At 37.9% G+C, this 22,728-nt stretch overlaps 1 protein-coding gene across 4 annotated transcripts in view; it reads left to right on the plus strand.

Annotated features, from left to right (window-relative positions):
- The window catches only part of LOC145293228 (sorting nexin-33-like), a 274,899-nt gene that overhangs the window by 191,003 nt on the left and 61,168 nt on the right, over positions 1–22,728 (plus strand). For all 4 annotated transcript variants that reach the window (XM_080139778.1, XM_080139774.1, XM_080139777.1 and 1 more), the window contains one exon: positions 15,678–15,752. In XM_080139778.1, the coding sequence (XP_079995904.1) occupies positions 15,678–15,752 (75 nt within the window). The remainder of the gene's footprint in view (positions 1–15,677; positions 15,753–22,728) is intronic.

The raw sequence follows: 22,728 nt of genomic DNA on the forward strand, positions 1-22,728 counted from the left end.
TTGATTTATAAGATTTTTTTTTTTTTTTGTTTTTGTAACAAGTGTTTTTCTTCTTCTTCCTCAATTCGAAAAATGTTTTATGCTAATTAAATATGTAAATATATTTTTGAACATTTATTCTCAATGTTCCTAAAATGATGCATTTCATCTAATAAAGATGGACAAAATAACTGTTCATATTTGTGTTCAGTTATTAATAATTGTACAAATATTTAGATGATACTAGCGGGGGTACCTGGTGTTGCCCGGGTGTGTTGAGGTGGTGTAGTAAGGAACCCGAGGAGAGGGGGGGAGGTTAAAAGGTGTTTTAAAAAAAAAAAGTAGTATAGTAGAGGGGTCTCCAGTATTGCTTGGGTCGAGTAAGGAACTCCCGGAGGGGTGGAGGTGGGGGTGTTAAAAAAAAAAGTGATATTAGTGCGGGGGGGGGGGAAGAAGTGGTAATATGCAGGCAGGCTCGTAGTGCAAAGGAAGAAAAAGTGGAAAAAAGTGACATTTAGCTGATGTCTCCATAACCCAGCCGGAATTGGAGAGCGTTGAAATTAAGCTTAGTCGAGCGGAAAGAAAACGATGACTTGCCAAAATGTCAACTAAAAAAGTGACCCCTTGTACAAAATAACCGAGTTTAAGTTGAAGGAATTAATGTTTGTGGATAATTTTTTTATATTTGTTGTCCGAAAGAGGGAACTTTAAAACGATACCGATCTCATGAGGATCCGTCACCTCTGTCGAAAGTTTTTGCGAGACATACAAACACACACACATTTTGCCTTTTTTTTAGACTAGTGGGGGTGCCCGGCATTGCCGTGTGTTGAGGTAAAAAAAAAAAAAAAAAAAAAAAAAAAAAAAGTGGTAGTAGGCAGGCAGGCTAAAACCCATACCACAAAGCAGGAAAAGAATGTGAAAAAAAGAAACATGACGTTTGCTGTTGCGCCCATCACCAAACCAGAATTTTTATTTTTTTAAATTTTTTGTTTTATTCAATTTTCACCCCAAACAAGGCACAGTGCCACTTTGAAGTAGGGGGCTACTATCGGGGACATAAGTTGCAGGGGTATTATGAAGGGAGATGAGTAACAAGATGTCTGTTCACGTTACACTTGAACTTCTGCATGTCAGTACAGTTTGGAAAGCAGAATCCCGGAAGAGAGTTCTAAAGTCTAGCAGTTCTGGGGAAGAAACTATTGGAGTAGAAGACTTTCTTACACCTAAGGATCTCTACTGTGAAGGGGTGGGATTTAGCTGCTTGTCGGGGGTATTCACATCGAGGAGGTACAAGTGCTTGTCGTTTGTCGGTGCATTCACCATTAAAGTACTTGTAGAACAGGCAGAGGGATGCAAGATTTCGCTGAAGGAACAGGGGCTGAAGCTTAGATGACAATTCAGGACCTATCAGGTTGGCGACTCTTTTGAACCCTGTCCAGGAGTGAGAGACAAATAGCAGATGCATCAGCCCAAATATAACAGTACTCCATACATGGGAAAATGGTGGCCTTATAGAGGTACAGGATACTTTCAGGCGTAAGTAGCTTTCTAGCACAGTAGAGAGAGCCCACCTTCTTCGCAGCAGCCTTGACAATGCTCTTAATGTATCTATTCCAGTTCATGTTCCCTGTAAACGTTAGGCCGAGAGTTTAAAGGAAGTACTTTCGGGTAATGTGTTCTTGCCATTGCTATTGGTGGTAGTGAAGGTTTATTGTAATTATTGAAGGAAACAAACTTGGTCTTGGCAGCATTGAATGTGACCATCCATTTTTATCCCCATTCCACTACAGATTGGAGGTCATCCTCTAGTGTTTCTGCCATTTCCTGATATGTGTCCATTTGTTTTCCCATCATACTTCTTATAGAGTGGTGTCATCAGCAAATATACCCACCTCAGAAACAATTTTATCAGGGAGGTCATTTATGAATATCAAGAATAATAAAGGTCTGAGGATAGATCCCTGAGGTATTCCCACATTTATATCATATTGTTTAGATGTACGACCATCGAAGACAACCTGGATTTTTCTCTTAAGAAGGATCTAATTACAAGCGTTCAAATTCAGCAATGTCAATCAAAAAGTTGACTTGTAAAAATGGATAGTTAAGTGAATGAGTTCACGCATGCACAGAAATGAATGTCTGGCTTAAGTTAAGAATCACACACTTAACTCTGGCTGTAGGCCAGTTTTTGCCATATCTTTTAGGTATTTTACTATATGTATACTAGACCCAAAATATTTGTTATTAATAGTAGGTTTTTATGCATAAGACTTCAAGGAACTGTTTGTTATTTTTATTTATTAATATTATATTTTCCACAATTGTTTGAGATTAGGATAGACAGGAGGAAAGAACATTTTTTAGATGTTGGGCTGAACTAGTGTGTCAAGGTGTATTGCAAGTGACCTTGAGTTGGTCAATGTAAGACCTATATGCATATTTGACTAGAGCTACAGTTATTTAATCAGCTACTCCTGGAAAAAGGAATGACGTATATATGATAAATTTAAAATTATTACTCAGGCTATATACCATCAACTGTATTGCAGTCTAATTATGTTAAATACTATATAGCTGCCATTCTCTGGAGTAATGTTGCCACTTCTAGTCTAGTGCACTAATCACTAGTTTTGACAGGATGAAAAAAAAAATACATATATATATATATCGCCAAATAACCTAGATGATTATTATGATTGTTATTTAAGATCTAAATGCAATAGAAAAATGTTGATGAATACCAGATATTTAGATTGGATTTGGGAAAATGGAATGTTAGCTAAAATAGGTATCAGGAGTTTTAGGAAAAAACAGAAAATTTTAGTTTTTCATAAATAACAAGTAAATATGTGACAAGGATCAGGTGCTATGTTGCAGATGATGACATAATTAGAAAGGAAGTGTTTGATATATACATGTTGAATTAATCAGAGAAGAGAGGCAGTTAGTCTGTTGTATTTTCCCTACATTAAAAACCGACCTTGTGTCTAACTCGGCCTCGTGGAGAGGCAAGTAAAAAGGAACATATTAAGCACAAACGATAAATGTTTAATACTGCAAACTGAAATGCTATCTGCTAAGTTGAAACTCTATAGGCAGCTTCTGTAGATGGCCATGCTTTACCTACATGTTGCTCTGGCAATGACGTCACGCTGTCAGGTTCACTGGCCTCCTTCTCTCAGTAGCCATGATTTGGCTGGGAAAACAGTGGGATGTAATCACGAAAAAAGAAACGGTGTGCACTCCATGAACAAATGTTGTGTAAAAATCTAACCTGGCTGTCAGTTTTCGGAGAAGAAAATGGCTTGTATTTTCAGGAGCACGTCCAGAATGATGCGTCAATGGTTGCGACTACAAAAGGGTATGTTTATTTATCTCATAGAGAACTGTTAATAAACTGCTGTTCCCTATGGGAACCGTATCTATACGTGTAATGTATATGTGTAAACAGTCTCTCTCACACACATACAACGAACATTATATACACTCGCCGATTCCTCAACATACTAGAGATGATCACATATGAGCATAAATATTTACATATACATACGTTATATACACAGCTATATAATATACTTCTAGTATTGTAACCATGTGATACTATGAGCCCCCCCCCCTCACCTCCTTCAATTTTAGGAAGTGAAAACAATAGTCGATAAATAGAACAAAGGAATAGGAAATGAGGTTGGTGGGTGGTAGCTTACCAAGGCACACAAAAACATCTGAAATAGGATAGTTAATCAATGACTGGGACACAACCGGGCATAGAGGTCAATATATTTAGTCAGGTTAGTTTTAAAAGGTAGATTGAGTTTTGTGACAATTTACTGACAGTCTTGAATTTGCAATGGTTGACAACGGTGGATGACAGGTTGCGTCTTGGATCAGAGAAAGAACTTTAAGCAACAGAGATGAACTGACGTCAGTCGACAGCAAAGAGGCTTCAACAGACAACTAAGAGATGGATATTAGCGTTTCGAGGGTCATTTTCAGTGATGTCACACATGCACTGAGAGTCCAACTGATATCTATGAGACGTGTCAGTTTGTTTTGAGTTGCTTTATTTATTTTTTTATTTTATTTTTTATATTTCTTTCTTTTTTACTTTTTTTTTTTATTATACTTGTGAACTCCTGCTGGCCTCCTCGCCACTGCTTGAAAGACAAAAACCAGAATAGAAGATGAAAGAAAAGACCATGGCACACTGTGTTGGGGTTGGTGATTGTTGTCAAGCAAGGTAGCATGAAGTCTCACAAACTAATCAACAAGCAGTTTAACTTTCCAAAGATTAAGTTCAAACATAATAGATTAATGTGTGTGTGATACCTCTTAAAATTGCAACTCTTATGCATTTCAAGGAGGATCTATATTACCATTTCAATTTTTTCAATTGACCTATTTTATAAAGCTTTAGTAATACCCCCATCCTCGGCTTTTTCATTCCCAAATCTTCTCACTTGACCAATCCCAATGTCTTTTGATTTTTATTTGATCTCTTGCCAGCAAGTGTTATTGGTCTGGACAATATTCAAAAAGAAAAAAAAAGCAATCAGTTTGATTAATAATTGTTTATATTATCATGCACAATACTTTCATTTTTTTTTTCTGAAGAGGTGTCCGTGTTCTATGAGAGGCTCTGTCGGTTGGTTATATTCATAATCATGTTTTGAAATAGCATTTTTCGGTGTGTCCACATTAATGAGTCTCTCTATCAATATTCATTTATTTGCTACCCTACAAAGGCAGAGTTAGACACAAGGTTGTTTTTTTTTCTTTGGTTTTTTTTCTGTAATGTGAGGAAGATCCAAATTCTCAAAAAAGGGTCACTCTAGTACAAAAATGAAGATTTCTCCTTTACTGACTGAGAACAGAAAAGATGTACTATAAGAACAGATACTACACTTTGCTCTTACTGTTTGCTGGTCAGTATATCACGATTCATTTTGAAGTAACATTTCCATGAAAAGAAAAACACATTGAATAGGCACGTCATAAAAATAAATGTTCTTGTTAAGGCTGCTTTATCTGTCCCTCAATTACTGCCGTGGCTTAAATCTAAAAACGTTTTTTTTTTTTTTTTTTTTTTTTTGATTAGATTTCAAAGAAAAAATTCTGAATTGTTTTTTTTCAGAGACGTGAAAATTCTGCATTTTTTTTTTTTTTTTTTTTTTTTTTTCAAAGTAAAAATCCTGAAATTTTACAAAAAAAATTTGTGCAATCTGGGGTAATTCCTAGGTTGCATAAAAAAAATGCTTAAACCATTAAAAAGAATAGAATTTGATTATTAAAAAAAAAAATAGATGAAAACCCTTAGATTCATCTACTTTATTTGAAGAAAGAGGGATTAATTCAGACTGTCAAAATGATTAATGAAATGTGTAGTGGAATTGTGGATAGCTTAAAGGAGAATATACCAATTATGTGCAACAAGTGTGATACAATTTTGATTTTTTTGACTTTAGTTACACTATTTGAAGCACAGGCGGGGGTGGGGAGGTGCCGATGTGATTACAAGAGTAACGGGTGGATGGTGTTAGTTCAGGAAATTCTTGCAGCAGAGAATTACCACTGCCAAGCATGTGTACACTGTCTAATGATGTATGGAAATCAAATCTGACCGTTTGGGGTTAAGGACATGTATTGCATGGAGAGAAATGATAAAATGGGTTTAATGTAAGTCTTAAAGATAGGCTTAGATCTGATGACCTCAGAGTAAGATTAAATCTGGGTTGTATATGGTATTGATATTCTCAAATGTCAGAGGCAAATACTGTGGCCGACTGAAGAAGCAATGGCTGGACAGCATCAAGGCTGACCTCCACACTCTAAACATCACAGAGCATCTGGTCAATTATCCTAATGCCTGGAGAACTCGACAAGGTGTCCAATCCCAGCAGTTGGGAACAGAATAGTCAAACCGCGCAGTAGTAGTAAATGGTTATCTACTGGCTAGGTACAATGTTGAATGTTTAACTTTGAACGAGCTGGTGTGTCAACGTTTCATTCAAGCACGATAGTGTTTGAATATATGGTTAAGTGTTAGTTTTATTCAATTAGAACTGCTTTAAAGATTCATTGCTCATTCATTTTGCGACCAAATTTCAAACAATTTTTGCAGTTACCTTCTCAGCTATATTTTGAAATAAAAATTTTCAATTGTCGTTCATTAAAACAAAAGTTATAATAAAATTACTGGTGTTCAAAAGTTTTCAGAATAAGTAAGGAACGTGAGACAATTTCTTCCAATTGGCTCTTGGTTACCATAGTAACTTTTTCATCGTCGACACCTTCATAAATCATAGCGGGAATGTCACTCGCATGCCATGTTATTTGGGTTATATATAGAGAGAGTTAACAAAAGTAATGCTCTTTGCTGTGCTAGAGCTAATCTTTCACTTACAACATCGCCCGTTAATTCTGTTTCTCTATATTTTTTGTCCTTTCTTTCTGATTTAGTTAATTACGCCTTTTATTTGATTTTTTTTATTTATTCAATTTAAGAAGTTGGTAATAATTTTTTTATGGATTGTTGACAATGCGTATGATATTGAACACAAAAGAAAAGTACTATTTCAAAGCAAAGCCTGGAAAAATTATGGATTACATAGAAAAATGTGAGCATGAAAAGTAATATGGTTAAGATTAAACTTAGAAAAGTAAAAGGACTAGTTATTAAAACTGGAAAAGGAAAAGACAAGATATTCTAGTAAAAAATATAATAAATTTATAACTTAAAATATTATGCATTATGAATTAAAAAAAAAAAAAAATTTAACAATATAAATCTCACCTGTTTGTTTAAATGTATGTATGTATACCTAAAACTTTCGACAAGGGCGACGGATTTTCACAAGATCGGTATCGTTTTGAAGAAAGACCCTATTTTAAGTTATAAATTTATTATATTTTTTACTAGAATATCTTTTTCTTTTCCAGTTTTAACAACTAGTCCTTTTACTTTTCCATGTTTAAATCTTAACCATATTACTTTTCATGCTCGCAGTTTTTCAATGTAATATAGGTAATGGTTGGATACAAAAAAAGTGACTTAAATTTACTGAATAAATTTGCAAGTTTCATACATTTTTAGTGTTCTTGTAAAATCCCCATGAAATGCATTCAATCTTATTATTGCCTTTGTCTGTCTCTCTGCTAAAGGACATCATTTCTCTCCTCTCCACTTTGATATAGTTTTTACTAATCTTTCAGTTCTCAATAGTCTCCATGGGGTCTTTAAAGTAAACAGTATTATCTCGGCCATAAGTCCTCTGGCTACACATACTGTGTGTGAGATGGATCTTGGGGGTGGGGGGTTGTAACTCTACTCGTTTGGTTTTCTATGAGTCTTCTGCACCGCAACCGTAACCATGCCCTCACTACCCCATTGGCACTTCCTGTTTAATTGATTGAAATAAATCTGTTTGGCAGTGGTTTTTTTCTTTCTTTTTTTTTGTGGAGGGGAGAGGAGTAACTTTTAAAAATGTTTCATTTACACTCTCTGAATTAAAAATAAAATACTAAAAACCTAAAAGCAAAAGAACCCCCTCCCCCCAACATCACCTCCCCTAGTTATACCAAGACCGTCTTAAAAGACAAGATGGCCGGTGAGCAAAAATAATTTAATCTGCCGACGTCATCACGGATAGTCCATACCGGTGACACCGGTAGTCACCGGTAGGCATTCGAAACGTCTTGAAGTCAGTGTAATATTTCTTTTTTTATTAAAATGCCTTCACGGTGCATCGTTCCAACTTGCTGAGGAAATTATCGTAAAGGACCAAAAAGTGACAGTATTTTCATTTCCGAAAGATAAAGAATTATAATGCAGTAAAAAAAAAAAAGATTTTACACCATCTCCATTCAGCAAAGTAAGTTTTAACGTGCTCCCCCCCCCCTGTATTTAACACGATGTAACTATAATTTAATTCAATATTATCATCCTAAATGTTCTCCCATTCAAAAGGAGAAGCTTCAAATAAATTGCTAATATTAAAAAAAAATTTTTTACAGCATACAAAACTAATGAAAATACGAGACAACATCGACTCTTTAAAACACGATTTTTTTAAGCTGTTGACACACGTTTAAAAATCTAACAAAAATTAATTTTCCTGAAATTTTTCAATATTTAAAAATAAATTATGCCGGCTGATAAAATTTTTAAACTTTTTTTTAAAGCTAGAAAGATAAAATTTAAAAATACTTATTTTATATATATATATATATATATATATATATATATATATATATATATATGAAACTAAAAAAAAAAACAAAAAAAAACGCGCGTTCACTCGTGGTCTTAAACAGTCTTGGCCTTCGGGACCAGATCAAAGTGTAGTATCTGTTCTCCAGATGCTGCATTCTATTTCTTCTCTTTCGGTGGAGGAGAAATCCTTCACGACTGAGACAATTTTTATTTTTGTACCTTTTCTCCACGTTAAAAAACGACCCTGGTGTCTAACTCTGTCCCGTGGGGAGGCATAGTAAATAAGTACAATTCATTTCATTAACGTAATTGGGTTTGTATTACTGTACACATAGATTCGAAAAAGTTGTCAAAAACAAATATATAACAAATAAATGTTATCAAAGGCAAGATAAGTTACTTTTCTACCAAATATTTTTCGTGTGTTTATTCAATGTAACATGTTTATTCAGCTCGAAAAACATAGTGTTTACCGATGTATTCGAAAATTCAAGATGGCGTCTGATTCTCTCTTTAACACGGTAAGTTTGGGATAAGGTGTTATAAATAAAAAACTATACAACATACTATTAAAAACCCGCCGAATATATGTCAACCTATGTCACGGTAACATATATTGGGCGAGTTTTTAACAGTATTTTATCCGGTTTTGTATTTATAACACCTTTTCCCAAACTTACCGTGTTAAAGAGAGAATCAGACGCCATCTGGAATTTTCGAATACATCGGTAAACACTGTTTTTCGAGCTGAATAAACATGTTACATTGAATAAAAACACGAAAAATATATCCAGTTTGGTAGAAAAGTAACTTATCTTGCCTTTGATAACATTTATTTGTTATATATTTGTTTTTTGACAACTTTTTCGAATCTGTGTACAGTAATACAAACCCACGTATTTTAACAAACTGAAAATATGGATATAAAAAAATGATTTTGCATGTTATTTTTGTTATGTGGTGAAATAATCTTAAATAAGAAACATGATTTTTTCTTTAGGTTAATTTTTTTACTGTGCAATATTTCATGAATTTATTAAAAATATTGTTTTTGATTTTGAAAAAAATATTGTGGTTCATTTTGATTTAAAAATATTCATTTTGATTTAAAAAATATTCATTTTGATTTAAAAAATATTCATTTTGATTTTAAAAAAATATTCATTTTGCTTTAAAAAAAAGTTTAATTTTAATATTTGTTTATTGTCTTAACTCATATCAAATGTTTTGCTTGTGTTCTGCTTCAAATATTCATAATCTTACATGCATAATTTTCATTTAATTATATTAAATAAACTTCAAGTTTATTTCAAATCAAATCGTGTTCCTTCACTTTTTTAAAATGTAATTTATAAGTAATTAAAGAACGCATTCTAATCTTTAAAATCTATAATACAACGAAATATTCAATTGCTTATAATATACTTAAACAAATAACTTGTGTTTTTTTTATTTTTTTATTATTAATATTAGATGAGTTTCAGTATAAATCGTGTTCTTTCTTTATTTCTTTATTTTAATCCAATTTTGAAGTTTTGTAACGCTGTCTGTAAAAATTACTGTTCATTATTAACAGTCTAAGAGTTCCACATATCTTGCTTGTTGGGACCTCGGCGATGACGTCATTTTTTCAGCTGGCCGGCCATCTTTATAACGAAGGCCACGGTTATACACACACGAACTTTAAGATTTCTTTATGTTTAAATCCAGTGGAATTCGTCCACTTTTATTTTTACTTTTTTTTATCAACTTTCTAGTAGATTTTTATTTTCGTTTCGTTTTGTTTTATTTACATGTCTCAACTTGACTTTTTTGTTTAGTGTTATATAATTTATATTAGTGTTCATTTGTAGACGATAATAGTCTGTAAAATTATATGGATTTTTTTTTTTTTTTTTTTATAAAGTGGTTATTAGAATTTACCATTCTTTGTAAAGCAAGTCCATTCTTTTGATTCTGAATTCATGTTCACGTTGATGCTGCATTTCTGAAATTCTTTCTCAAACTTTTGTGGGTCCTGGATATGACCATAAACTATATCCGATGGTGAGGCCCCAGCTTGCGGGCTTTGGGGGGAGTGTGAAGCCACCCTTTAATTGCCATTGCCACTCTGACCCAGAGTTAGGGTCCCAACTATGGGTTAAATAGAAACTGACTTGAAAAAAAAAAACCCAACATATATTCTATTAAAAACTTTTTCTTTAAAATCACTGGATTTGGCATTAAATAACCTGAAAAGGGTTGATATGCCGTAAAACAACCGACCAACTTGTGTTCATTTTTTTTTTTTTTTTGTCACCTGAGGATTCGATGAAGAATCGGAAACGTTTGTGATACGTTAATTTTTTTTCTTTAATACAGAAACGATCGTTAGAAAACCTTTTAAATAAAAGGTATAATTAAGCCAATGGATTCCCTTATTTTTAACAATGTTTTCTTAAATGAAAGAATGCTGCCTAAATACAATATGAATAAAAACATTTTAACACCACATCAAAGCGGGATCCATACTTGATTTCTCTCTTCAGAAAGGAAAGTTTCGAGTATAGTAGAGGACCTTTTCAATACCTCACTTATTTCATCCAAATCGCTCTACGATATCATGGCCACCAAACATTTATGGTCCTGGATATGACCTTAAACTATATCCGATGGCCCCAGCTTGCCATTGCTCCCAGGTCCACTCTAACCCGGAGTGGTAGTACCTGTTAGGGTTCCAACTATGGGTTAAATAGAAACCGACTTAAAAAAACAAAAACAAATATATTCTATTAAAAAAAAAAATTCTTCAAAATCACTGGATTCGGCATTAAATGACCTAAAAAGGGTTGATATGCCGTAAAACAAAAACAACCAACCAGACATTTAAGTGGCTATTTTATGTAGTTAATGTGTTCTTCAATTATTAATCTAATATATATATATCAGGTATTTTTAGGCAGCATCTTCTCGTTGAGGCAAATATTAAAAAGCACAGAATTTTTTTGTTTGATTTTCTTTACCTTTTCCAATCTGCGAATTTTTCTTTTTATATTTTTATCACAGTTATATAAGTTGGATCCATACGTTTGTTTTTTAATAGCGAGCGCTTTTGAATGGAACATTTCCGTCATCCTCATGCAGATTATATCATTTAGATTCTTAAATTTAGGGGGGGGGGATGTTTTTTTAAAAATTAGGTGTGGTAGAGATTTGAAAACACTTCCATTGTCTTGTACAGTAAATTTTGTATAATACACTTTTAGATTCTATGTAGATTCTCTAACCCTTTATTTAGGGAACACACTGATATTGAGTGTGTGTGTGTGATATATGTATAATGTGTGTGTGTATATATGTATAATGTGTGTGTGTGTGTGTGTGTGTGTGTGTGTGTATATATATATATATATATATATATATATATATAAGTCACTGTGTGTGAGAGAGTTCCTTCCGCATAGGTTCTGAAACGGTTGAGCCTATGTTTTGCAAATTTAACACAAAGCTAATTTATATATATATATATATACTGTTCTGTCACACTGGATGCACCGGTAACAAGTCATCAACAGACGAGAAAGCATATAACAGCATCTGTTCCATCAGATATGATTGGGTAGAAATCGCTAGAAGGCCAATGAGGGCAGAACCCTTTAAAACTTCATATATATCCTATTTTTACAAAATTTAAATTATGTGTATAAAACTTTTGGGTGGTGGTCCCAAATCTTTGTTACTTTCTATGTTCCGATTATCTGCCCTTGCCTCAAGTGGGGACAGAACCACGGCTACCGATAGAGTAGGCCAGTGAACATGACAGCGTGACGTCGTTACCAGATCAACATGTAGGTAAAGGTCCCTAAAGTTTCCGGTGTTAACCACGTGGCCATAAAAAATATTTTTCGTTGCCTTAGATTGTGTCTGTTGTCATTTTATGAAAGTAGTTCAAACGTGCATGTTTTTTATTCTCCTAAAGAGAAAAAACAATTCTCCATTTGGATAATTATAATAATTGCACATTGGGATAATTTTAATCTAACAAAATATAACAGTAAGTGGATTGTTTTTGAACATTTCTATTTATCGCAGGAAGTCGAATATTTCATTTTATTTATTTTTAAACTTCAAAACAAACAATTTTTATATGAGAATATTTTTCAGTCTGTTCTTTTAATAATAAATAAAACTTTTCATTGAGTATTTCCAAATATTTTAAAGTTAGAAGCATTTTTCACAACTTTTTTTATTTTTTTATTTTTTTTTTAACTAAACGATCGATGAATTCTATATTTTAGCACCGGGCATAATTTATTTCTTTGAAATATGTTGAAAACTTAAAAGCGTTTGTTTGTTTATTTTATAACATCTGTAAATAATTTACATGACTGAAATAGGAAATTCTGTATTCTCTCTCGGGACATACGAACACAAATTCATCTTAAAAATTTATTAACTAATCAGTTTTAATTAAAGTTCTAATATGAACTAAAAAATAAAGCGTACATTAAATTTTAGTTAACATATTTTCTTGTGTTTATCTTATAAATAAATATTATTTGGTATTTGTGCCGTGTACTTACTGTGCTGAAATAACGTTATTTAGAAAGCCGTTCTTAATAGGAGGGGGCTTTCTAACTATTCTGCACTTTCACCTAACAATTTAACAAAAAAAAAGATACCATAAAATTTAACTTGAAAATCCTATCTAAAATATAGCACGGTGCGTCACTGCACAAGCACATTATTATTATTATAACAGCAACATTGATAAAAAAAAAGGTACTTCACGGGGAACGTGGACCCTGTATAAATGGGGTTTAATTTAATGGTTGTCCCCTAAAAAGCGCATACGCAAAAGGTTTTCATTGGTTTATTTAATTACGCTTGATTTACAAAAAAAGTGTATAAAATATATATGAAGAAAGTGGAAGAAAACCTCAGGAACCAACCATTAAATTAAAACCCATTTATGCAGGGTTCATGTTCGCTGTGGAGTGTTTAAAATAACACTGTAGATGACATCGACTGGCACCACACCAACTAGTTGTGAAGAGTCAGGGAGGATGGAAAGTCCGAGGTGGGAGAGTACTAACCAGGTCTCCACTGGAAGTGTGTTGTTCAAATCTGGTACCTTGGGGAGGCATTTTGTCACCCAAACCCCAGGAAACACCAATGGCTGATGCCAACGAGAAATTCATGGTAAGTAGCTATTGTGATAACGTGCAATCATCTGCACGAGTGGTCAAGAGGTGGAGAACATTGGAAATCTGGGGAGACTTGTTGTCACTCGGTCTCCAGCAAATACCACAGGTTACTGCCTGTGAGACAACTCCTTGTGAGTGAAATAATATTAATAATATCCCCTCCCAAATTCACTACCATCCTGATTTAATATCGTAGATGTTTACTATATTTTCTTAGTTTTTAACCAATGTTCACATTATGGTATGATTGTCTTTTAGTGGTTATGTGAACGTCATTTCCATATTCATGTATTCTGCACTTATATGAAAATGAAGACTATGGCAGAGTATAGGATTCCTAACCATGTAACTGATGAAAATACGCAACACATTTTGGTGAAAAACATGGAGAAAAAATGAACATTGAAGAACAGAAAACCCAAACTTTAAATGTAATTTCGGTATTAAAAGCAAGTTATTTAAATATTTCAACATATAATCTTGTGGGGGGGGGGTCCAGCACCCCAATAAGGGGCACTCTGAATAGGAACAAAAATAAAAATTCCCAGTTATGAAGGATTTCTCCTCCACCAGCCGAGGACAGAAAAGGTGAATTGTAGCATCAGAACAGATCCTACTACACTGATTTTGTCCCGAAAGCCAAGAATTGTTTGTGTTTTGTCTCTTTAAGTGTTTGTTCCCTAAATTCATAATCCAGTTTTATCAGTATTAGATTGTATATTGCTTTAAAATTACGTAATTTTTACATAGATAATGTTTATATTTTATATTGAATAAAGTTCAGTTTCATTATTAATCGAATTGGGTTCCTTTCTTTTCTTTTTTAACAGGTTTTTAGCCTCTTTTTAAAAAATGCAGTCATATAGTATCGACAGTAACAGTTCGACAAATCTTACCTACATTGCCTCCAGGTATTTTTCAGTTAACAGGCCTTTTATATCACGGTGGCCGTAACAGAACTCTGTTAAAACTTGAAATGCATATATCTGATTTTAACGAAAATTAAACTCATTCAAAGTGTTTTCCAAAATTTTGTCTTCAAAGTATATTAGGGGTCAGTAAAAACAATGAAAGTAATGAGCATAGGGAGAACAAAGCACATAGTAGTGATCCTTATTTTATTCCAAGCAGTGCCAGGTTTTCTTGCTAGTTTTGTAAATAATATTGAACATCCTCAATTCAATTATGTATGTCGAGGCAAAACGTGTTTTTATTTTTTTAAATTTTTTATTAAGAATAGGGGGATTTTAAATAATAGTTTCAATCCACAAACGTTGAAATAAAATTAGTTGAATCTGATTGATTTGTAATCAAATTTCTGGTGAAAGTCTAGAATTCAACCTCTTAAAAAATAAAAAATATGTACATACCCAATGCAAATATTATATTCCAAAAATCACCTAAATTGGTCAAGTATTTTTCTTTTTTTTTTTTTTCTTTTTTTTTTTCATAAACATGAAAATAACATTTCATGAGAAAGCGAGAACGGTGTTTCTCTATCTGCCATATTTAAAATTCATCACTGGTAACCCTCCCATTTTACAACCTCTTTAGAAATAGATCAAAACTGGCCTTGGAATGGCTACGATTTGCTATTAATCACTAAGTCATTAAAAAAATTTTTATATATATATATATATAAAATACCTGGTCAATCTATGTAATTTTTTTGGAATGTCATTTTCATTCAATGACATATACGTACATCAAAGATTTTTTTTTTTTATTAGGTCGAATTCTGGATTTGCACAAATTTTTTTCTGAATATAATTCTTTTTCCATCTTGTAAATACTGTACTCTGTTCTGTCACACTGGATGCACCAATAACAAGTCATCAACAGAAGAGAAAATATATAACAGCATCTGTTCCATTAGGCATGATTAGGTAGAAATCCTAAGTAATTCACAAGTAATGTCCGCAAGTGTGGATAAAGGACTTGGTAAAATTCAGTTGTAAAGTTACTTTTTTAGAAGTTTGAACGTTCAATTTTCAGTGCGGGTGACACTCAAAATACAGTTGCCAATTAGTTATGGCTGGTGGAACGAGAACATGCTAGCCCTGTAGATTGAATAAAGGGTTTTGTTCAAAAAGATTCTAGAGTTCGAATAATTCAATAATACATCTTGTAGTGTTGTTAACATCAAGCCTCTAAGGTCTTGTCAATCTCATTCTGTCATTCTTATATTTCTTTATGGAACTAAAGTGGCAATTTGATTTTTGCTTTGAATGATCTAAAGAATTTTTTCTATTTTATTTATTTTTAATATTTACATTGTTTTGGTGTTCTATTTGTAGGACATTGGTGACGGATGGTGGGAAGCCCGGAGTCAGTCAGGAAAACAAGGCCTTATTCCAGAATCATATGTTGAGGTAAGTCTTTGATGTTTACAACGTTAAATAAACAGAAGAGAAAATGTATAATAGCATTATTATTTTATTATTTCTCTCTCGCTCTCTCTCCCTCTCTGCGACCCCTACTCTATCTGTCTCCACCGCCCCTACTCTATCTCTGTCTCCGCCGCCCCTACTCTATCTCTGTCTCCGCCGCCCCTACTCTATCTCTGTCTCCGCCGCCCCTACTCTATCTCTGTCTCCGCCGCCCCTACTCTCTCTCTCTCTGTCTCCGCCGCCCCTACTCTCTCTCTCTCTGTCTCCGCCGCCCCTACTCTCTCTCTCTGTCTCCGCCGCCCCTACTCTCTCTCTCTGTCTCCGCCGCCCCTACTCTCTCTCTCTGTCTCCGCCGCCCCTACTCTCTCTCTCTGTCTCCGCCGCCCCTACTCTCTCTCTGTGTCTCCGCCGCCCCTTCTCTCTCTCTGTGTCTCCGCCGCCCCTTCTCTCTCTCTGTGTCTCCGCCGCCCCTTCTCTCTCTCTGTGTCTCCGCCGCCCCTTCTCTCTCTCTGTGTCTCCGCCGCCCCTTCTCTCTCTCTGTGTCTCCGCCGCCCCTTCTCTCTCTCTGTGTCTCCGCCGCCCCTTCTCTCTCTCTGTGTCTCCGCCGCCCCTTCTCTCTCTCTGTGTCTCCGCCGCCCCTTCTCTCTCTCTGTGTCTCCGCCGCCCCTTCTCTCTCTCTGTGTCTCCGCCGCCCCTTCTCTCTCTCTCTCTCTCTCTCCGCCGCCCCTTCTCTCTCTCTCTCTCTCTTCGCCGCCCCTTCTCTCTCTCTCTCTTCGCCGCCCCTTCTCTCTCTCTCTCTTCGCCGCCCCTTCTCTCTCTCTCTTCGCCGCCCCTTCTCTCTCTCTCTCTGTGTCTCCGCCGCCCCTTCTCTCTCTCTCTCTCTCTTCGCCGCCCCTTCTCTCTCTCTCTCTCTCTTCGCCGCCCCTTCTCTCTCTCTCTCTCTCTTCGCCGCCCCTTCTCTCTCTCTCTCTCTTCGCCGCCCCTTCTCTCTCTCTCTCTCTTCGCCGCCCCTTCTCTCTCTCTCTCTCTCTTCGCCGCCCCTTCTCTCTCTCTCTCTCTCTTCGCCGCCCCTTCTCTCTCTCTCTCTCTCTCTCTCTCTCTTCGCCGCCCCTTCTCTCTCTCTCTCTCTCTCTTCGCCGCCCCTTCTCTCTCTCTCTCTCTCTCTTCGCCGCCCCTTCTCTCTCTCTCTCTGTGTCTCCGCCGCCCCTTCTCTCTCTCTCTCTGTGTCTCCGCCGCCCCTTCTCTCTCTCTCTCTCTCTTCGCCGCCCCTTCTCTCTCTCTCTCTCTCTTCGCCGCCCCTTCTCTCTCTCTCTCTCTCTCTCTTCGCCGCCCCTTCTCTCTCTCTCTCTCTTCGCCGCCCCTTCTCTCTCTCTCTCTCTTCGCCGCCCCTTCTCTCTCTCTCTCTCTTCGCCGCCCCTTCTCTCTCTCTCTCTCTTCGCCGCCCCTTCTCTCTCTCTCTCTCTTCGCCGCCCCTTCTCTCTCTCTCTCTCTCTTCGCCGCCCCTTCTCTCTCTCTCTCTCTCTTCGCCGCCCCTTCTCTCTCTCTCTCTCTCTTCGCCGCCCCTTCTCTCTCTCTCTCTCTCTCTCTCTCTTCGCCGCCCCTTCTCTCTCTCTCTCTCTCTTCGCCGCCCCTTCTCTCTCTCTCTCTCTCTCTTCGCCGCCCCTTCTCTCTCTCTCTCTGTGTCTCCGCCGCCCCTTCTCTCTCTCTCTCTGTGTCTCCGCCGCCCCTTCTCTCTCTCTCTCTCTCTTCGCCGCCCCTTCTCTCTCTCTCTCTCTCTTCGCCGCCCCTTCTCTCTCTCTCTCTCTCTCTCTTCGCCGCCCCTTCTCTCTCTCTCTCTTCGCCGCCCCTTCTCTCTCTCTCTCTTCGCCGCCCCTTCTCTCTCTCTCTCTCTCTCTTCGCCGCCCCTTCTCTCTCTCTCTCTCTCTCTCTTCGCCGCCCCTTCTCTCTCTCTCTCTCTTCGCCGCCCCTTCTCTCTCTCTCTCTCTCTCTCTTCGCCGCCCCTTCTCTCTCTCTCTCTCTCTCTTCGCCGCCCCTTCTCTCTCTCTCTCTCTTCGCCGCCCCTTCTCTCCCTCTCTCTCTCTCTTCGCTGCCCCTTCTCCCTCTCTCTCTCTCTCTTCGCCGCCCCTTCCCTCTCTCTCTCTCTCTCTTCGCCGCCCCTTCTCTCTCTCTCTCTCTCTCTCTTCGCCGCCCCTTCTCTCTCTCTCTTCGCCGCCCCTTCTCTCTCTCTCTTCGCCGCCCCTTCTCTCTCTCTCTTCGCCGCCCCTTCTCTCTCTCTCTCTCTTCGCCGCCCCTTCTCTCTCTCTCTCTCTTCGCCGCCCCTTCTCTCTCTCTCTCTCTTCGCCGCCCCTTCTCTCTCTCTCTCTCTTCGCCGCCCCTTCTCTCTCTCTCTCTCTCTCTTCGCCGCCCCTTCTCTCTCTCTCTCTCTCTCTTCGCCGCCCCTTCTCTCTCTCTCTCTCTCTCTTCGCCGCCCCTTCTCTCTCTCTTCGCCGCCCCTTCTCTCTCTCTCTCTCTCTCTCTCTTCGCCGCCCCTTCTCTCTCTCTCTCTCTCTCTCTCTCTCTTCGCCGCCCCTTCTCTCTCTCTCTCTCTCTCTCTTCGCCGCCCCTTCTCTCTCTCTCTCTCTCTCTCTTCGCCGCCCCTTCTCTCTCTCTCTCTCTCTCTCTTCGCCGCCCCTTCTCTCTCTCTCTCTCTCTCTCTTCGTCGCCCCTTCTATCTCTCTCTCTCTCTCTCTTCGCCGCTTCTTCTCTCTCTCTCTCTCTTCGCCGCCCCTTCTCTCTCTCTCTCTCTTCGCCGCCCCTTCTCTCTCTCTCTCTCTTCGCCGCCCCTTCTCTCTCTCTCTCTCTTCGCCGCCCCTTCTCTCTCTCTCTCTCTTCGCCGCCCCTTCTCTCTCTCTCTCTCTTCGCCGCCCCTTCTCTCTCTCTCTCTCTTCGCCGCCCCTTCTCTCTCTCTCTCTCTTCGCCGCCCCTTCTCTCTCTCTCTCTCTTCGCCGCCCCTTCTCTCTCTCTCTCTCTTCGCCGCCCCTTCTCTCTCTCTCTCTCTTCGCCGCCCCTTCTCTCTCTCTCTCTCTTCGCCGCCCCTTCTCTCTCTCTCTCTCTTCGCCGCCCCTTCTCTCTCTCTCTCTCTTCGCCGCCCCTTCTCTCTCTCTCTCTCTTCGCCGCCCCTTCTCTCTCTCTCTCTCTTCGCCACCCCTTCTCTCTCTCTCTCTCTTTGCCACCCCTTCTCTCCCTCTCCGCCACCCCTTCTCTCTCTCTCTCTCTCTCTCCGCCACCCCTTCTCTCTCTCTCTCTGCCACCCCTTCTCTCTCTCTCTCTCTGCCACCCCTTCTCTCTCTCTCTCTCTCTCTCTCTCTCTGCCACCCCTTCTCTCTCTCTCTCTCTCTCTCTGCCACCCCTTCTCTCTCTCTCTCTCTCTGCCACCCCTTCTCTCTCTCTCTGCCACCCCTTCTCTCTCTCTCTGCCACCCCTTCTCTCTCTCTCTGCCACCCCTTCTCTCTCTCTCTGCCACCCCTTCTCTCTCTCTCTCTCTCTCTCTCTCTCTCTGCCACCCCTTCTCTCTCTCTCTCTCTCTCTCTGCCACCCCTTCTCTCTCTCTCTCTCTCTCTCTGCCACCCCTTCTCTCTCTCTCTCTCTCTCTCTCTCTCTCTCTGCCACCCCTTCTCTCTCTCTCTCTCTCTCTCTCTGCCACCCCTTCTCTCTCTCTCTCTCTCTCTGCCACCCCTTCTCTCTCTCTCTCTCTCTCTCTCTCTGCCACCCCTTCTCTCTCTCTCTCTCTCTCTCTCTCTCTCTCTCTGCCACCCCTTCTCTCCGCCACCCCTTCTCTCTCCCCGGCTTTCTCAACAAGAAAATTCAAAAACAATAAATTTAGTATTAGGGCAAGTTACATTAATATTGTTTGAATTATGATGTCAAATTTCATTTCTATCTCATAATCGATGTCTGTGTAACGATGCAACCAGCACGTATGCAGTGGCATCTTGCATGTGCAAATGATCATGTATATGTATATGTTGAGAAATGCTAATCAGCTTGTATGCAAGAAATGTAAGATGATAGATGGATAAGAACTCCGACGTGGAGAAAATATATTTGGATGGTGAAGATATTCAGGTTGTTCATTGTATTAGAGCACAGTGCTTGTGTGATTACAAAAATTAGTAGTTGGAGTTAATTTATGGAACCTCTGAACCGACTAGGAACATTAATACACTGTAGGTCCTCGCTCATTTCTGGCTAACATCAGGGAAACCTACTAGTTTAGAATATTTTCTTTTTTAAAGTTTCCATTAGATTCCAAAGATTATTACAACTTCAGTAAATAAAGGGTATGAATTGCAACTATTGTAATTTGTGGAAAATTAGTGTAAATTTCAGCCCTTTAAAAAAAACAAAAAATGAGGGTTAGTCAATTTGCTTGAAGAAATGTACCCAACGGCGCCAAGCATTAAAAAAAAACAAATAATGAATGCATAAAAAAATTCAAGAAAGTTTTTTTTTTTCTTTATTCAAAGAATAATTGTACTTGTATTTTAGATGGAATTGGACAGGATAAACTCGGATTTTTATTTCTTTTCTTCTGATTTTAGATTACTATTCCTCCACACACACACACACATATATATATATCTTGCATGGTGCCAGACTAATAGATACTAAAATCTTGCTTGTCTGCCAATTCATATTGAACAGCAAGCACCATTCCTACGATGCTCTAGAATTTTGGCACAAAGTATTTTTTCCTTAAATTAAATTCTTGAGAAAGGTGTTGTAATAATTTTTTTGTTCTTTTTTTATTAATGAGGTGCTAGCGGGACCTTTGGAAATTCCACAGCAGCATCTTTCATATATAATTTATTGCTGCTGGACATTCTGTGGGCATTCAGCATGAATGAAGACATCATATTATTCTAGCCATTTTGTTAAAACTGTACAAGTCTACATATTTAAAAAAAAAAAAAAAAAAAAAAAATTTTTTTTAATTACATTTTCACCCCAAACAAGGCACATTGCCACTTTGATGCAGGGGGTTACTACCAGGGACACAAGCTACAGAGGTACTATATAGGGAGTTGGGCAGCAAGGTGTTGGTTCACGTTACACTTGAACTTCTGCATGTCAGTATAGTTGGGGAAGCAGGGACCTGGAAGGGAATTCCAAAGTCTAGCAGTTCTGGGTAAGAAACTACTGGAGTAGAAGGCTCTCTTACATCTAGGGATCTCTACTGTGAAAGGGTGAGATTTAGCTGCTTCTCGGGGTATTTACGTCAAGGGAGTACAAGTGTTTGCAGTTTGTCGGAGCATTCACCATTAAAGTACCTGTAGAACAGGCAGAGGGATGCAACATTTTGTCGATGGGACAGAGGCTGAAGCTTAGATGATAGTTCAGGACCTATCAGGTTGGTGACTTTCTTTTGAATCTTGTCTAAGAGCGAGATACACCAGACCAAATATGACAACATTACTCCATACATGGGCGAATGGTGGCTTTATAGAGGTACAGGATACTTTTCGGGCATTAGTAGCTTTCTAGCATGGTAGAGAGAGCCTACCTTCTTTGCAGCGGTCCTGGGAACGCTCTCAATGTAATTGTTACAACCCGTGTTTCCTGTGAACGTTAGACCGAGGAGTTTAAAAGAAGTACTTTCAGATAAAGAATTTTTGGCCATTGCTATTGGTGGTAGAGAAGGTTTCTTGTAATTATTGAAGGAAACAAGTTTAGTCTTTGCAGCATTGAATGTGACCATCCATTTTTGTCTCCATTCCATTACAGATTGAAGGTCATCCTCTACTGTTTCTGCCATTTCCTTAGACGTTGGTTCATTTGTTTTCCTGTCGTGCTTGTTATAGAGCGTGGTGTCATCAGCATATATACCCATCTCAGACAATTTTGTCAGGGAGGTCATTTATGAATATTAGGAACAAGAGAGGTCCAAGGATAGACCCCTAAGGCACTCCCGCATTTATATCCTATTGTTTGGATGTACGACTGTTAAGGAAAACCTGGATTTTTCTCTTATCTAAGAAGGATTTAATTATGCTAAGTATTTGTCCAGTGGTACCGTATGATCTGATTTTCCTGAGAAGACCTTCATGCCATACCCTGTCAAAAGCCGTAAATATATTTAGAGTTACCGCTCTACTCTCCCCTGTTTTGTCCAGTGAATGGTATATACATTCAGAGATTAGTTAGGATATCGGCTGTGGAATGGGCTTTCCTAAATCAATGTTGTTGATCAGTCAGAAGTTTAGCATCTGCAAGGTGATGGACTAGTTTGGTTAATTATATTAATACAGTAGCGCGTAGAACAGTAAAAAGGTGTTATTTATTTTTCTCTATTTAATAATGTAAGCATGACCGTTAAAAAACAATATAAAGCAGTGATTTAAAAAATTTAAAAAAATAGATGAGTTGAGTGCCATCATCTATAATCGAAAACGAAACCAAAACATATGAAGAATTCTTGTCAAAATTATTTATAACAAGAAATGGAATGACACAACAATTATTAAACGACAGCCACACGAAAGAAAAAAGATGTAAGAGTGACACACACAAAGTAACATACACGCTATCGTATTAATATATAGGTTGGAAGGAGGAGAGATCGAGATCACATATACTTCATCATATCTGGTTTAACGTCTGTTTTACATCCTGGATTTTGACTTCCGAACTAACATTGATTGCTCTGACACAAGTTATACCAATTTTTCAGTTGGAAAAAACATGGTCGCCATTGTAACATGTATGTGTTATGTGTACTTGTCAGTGTTCAACATGTTGGTTTAAGTAGAATAAAATTTGCAACCGGAACAGTACAGATATCAGCTATGAAGCAAACGGACAACAGAATATATTCTTTTTAAAAGAAACAGTTTACCTTGTAGGTTTGCATATAATTATATCCATCGGCTGTTTTCTACTCGTGGCGTATTTCATTTCAACTTCCTGATAATGTCAGGTC

This window comes from Euprymna scolopes, chromosome 14 (assembly GCF_053919585.1).
Source record: "Euprymna scolopes isolate OS-2025 chromosome 14, ASM5391958v1, whole genome shotgun sequence".
Lineage (NCBI taxonomy): Eukaryota > Metazoa > Mollusca > Cephalopoda > Sepiida > Sepiolidae > Euprymna > Euprymna scolopes.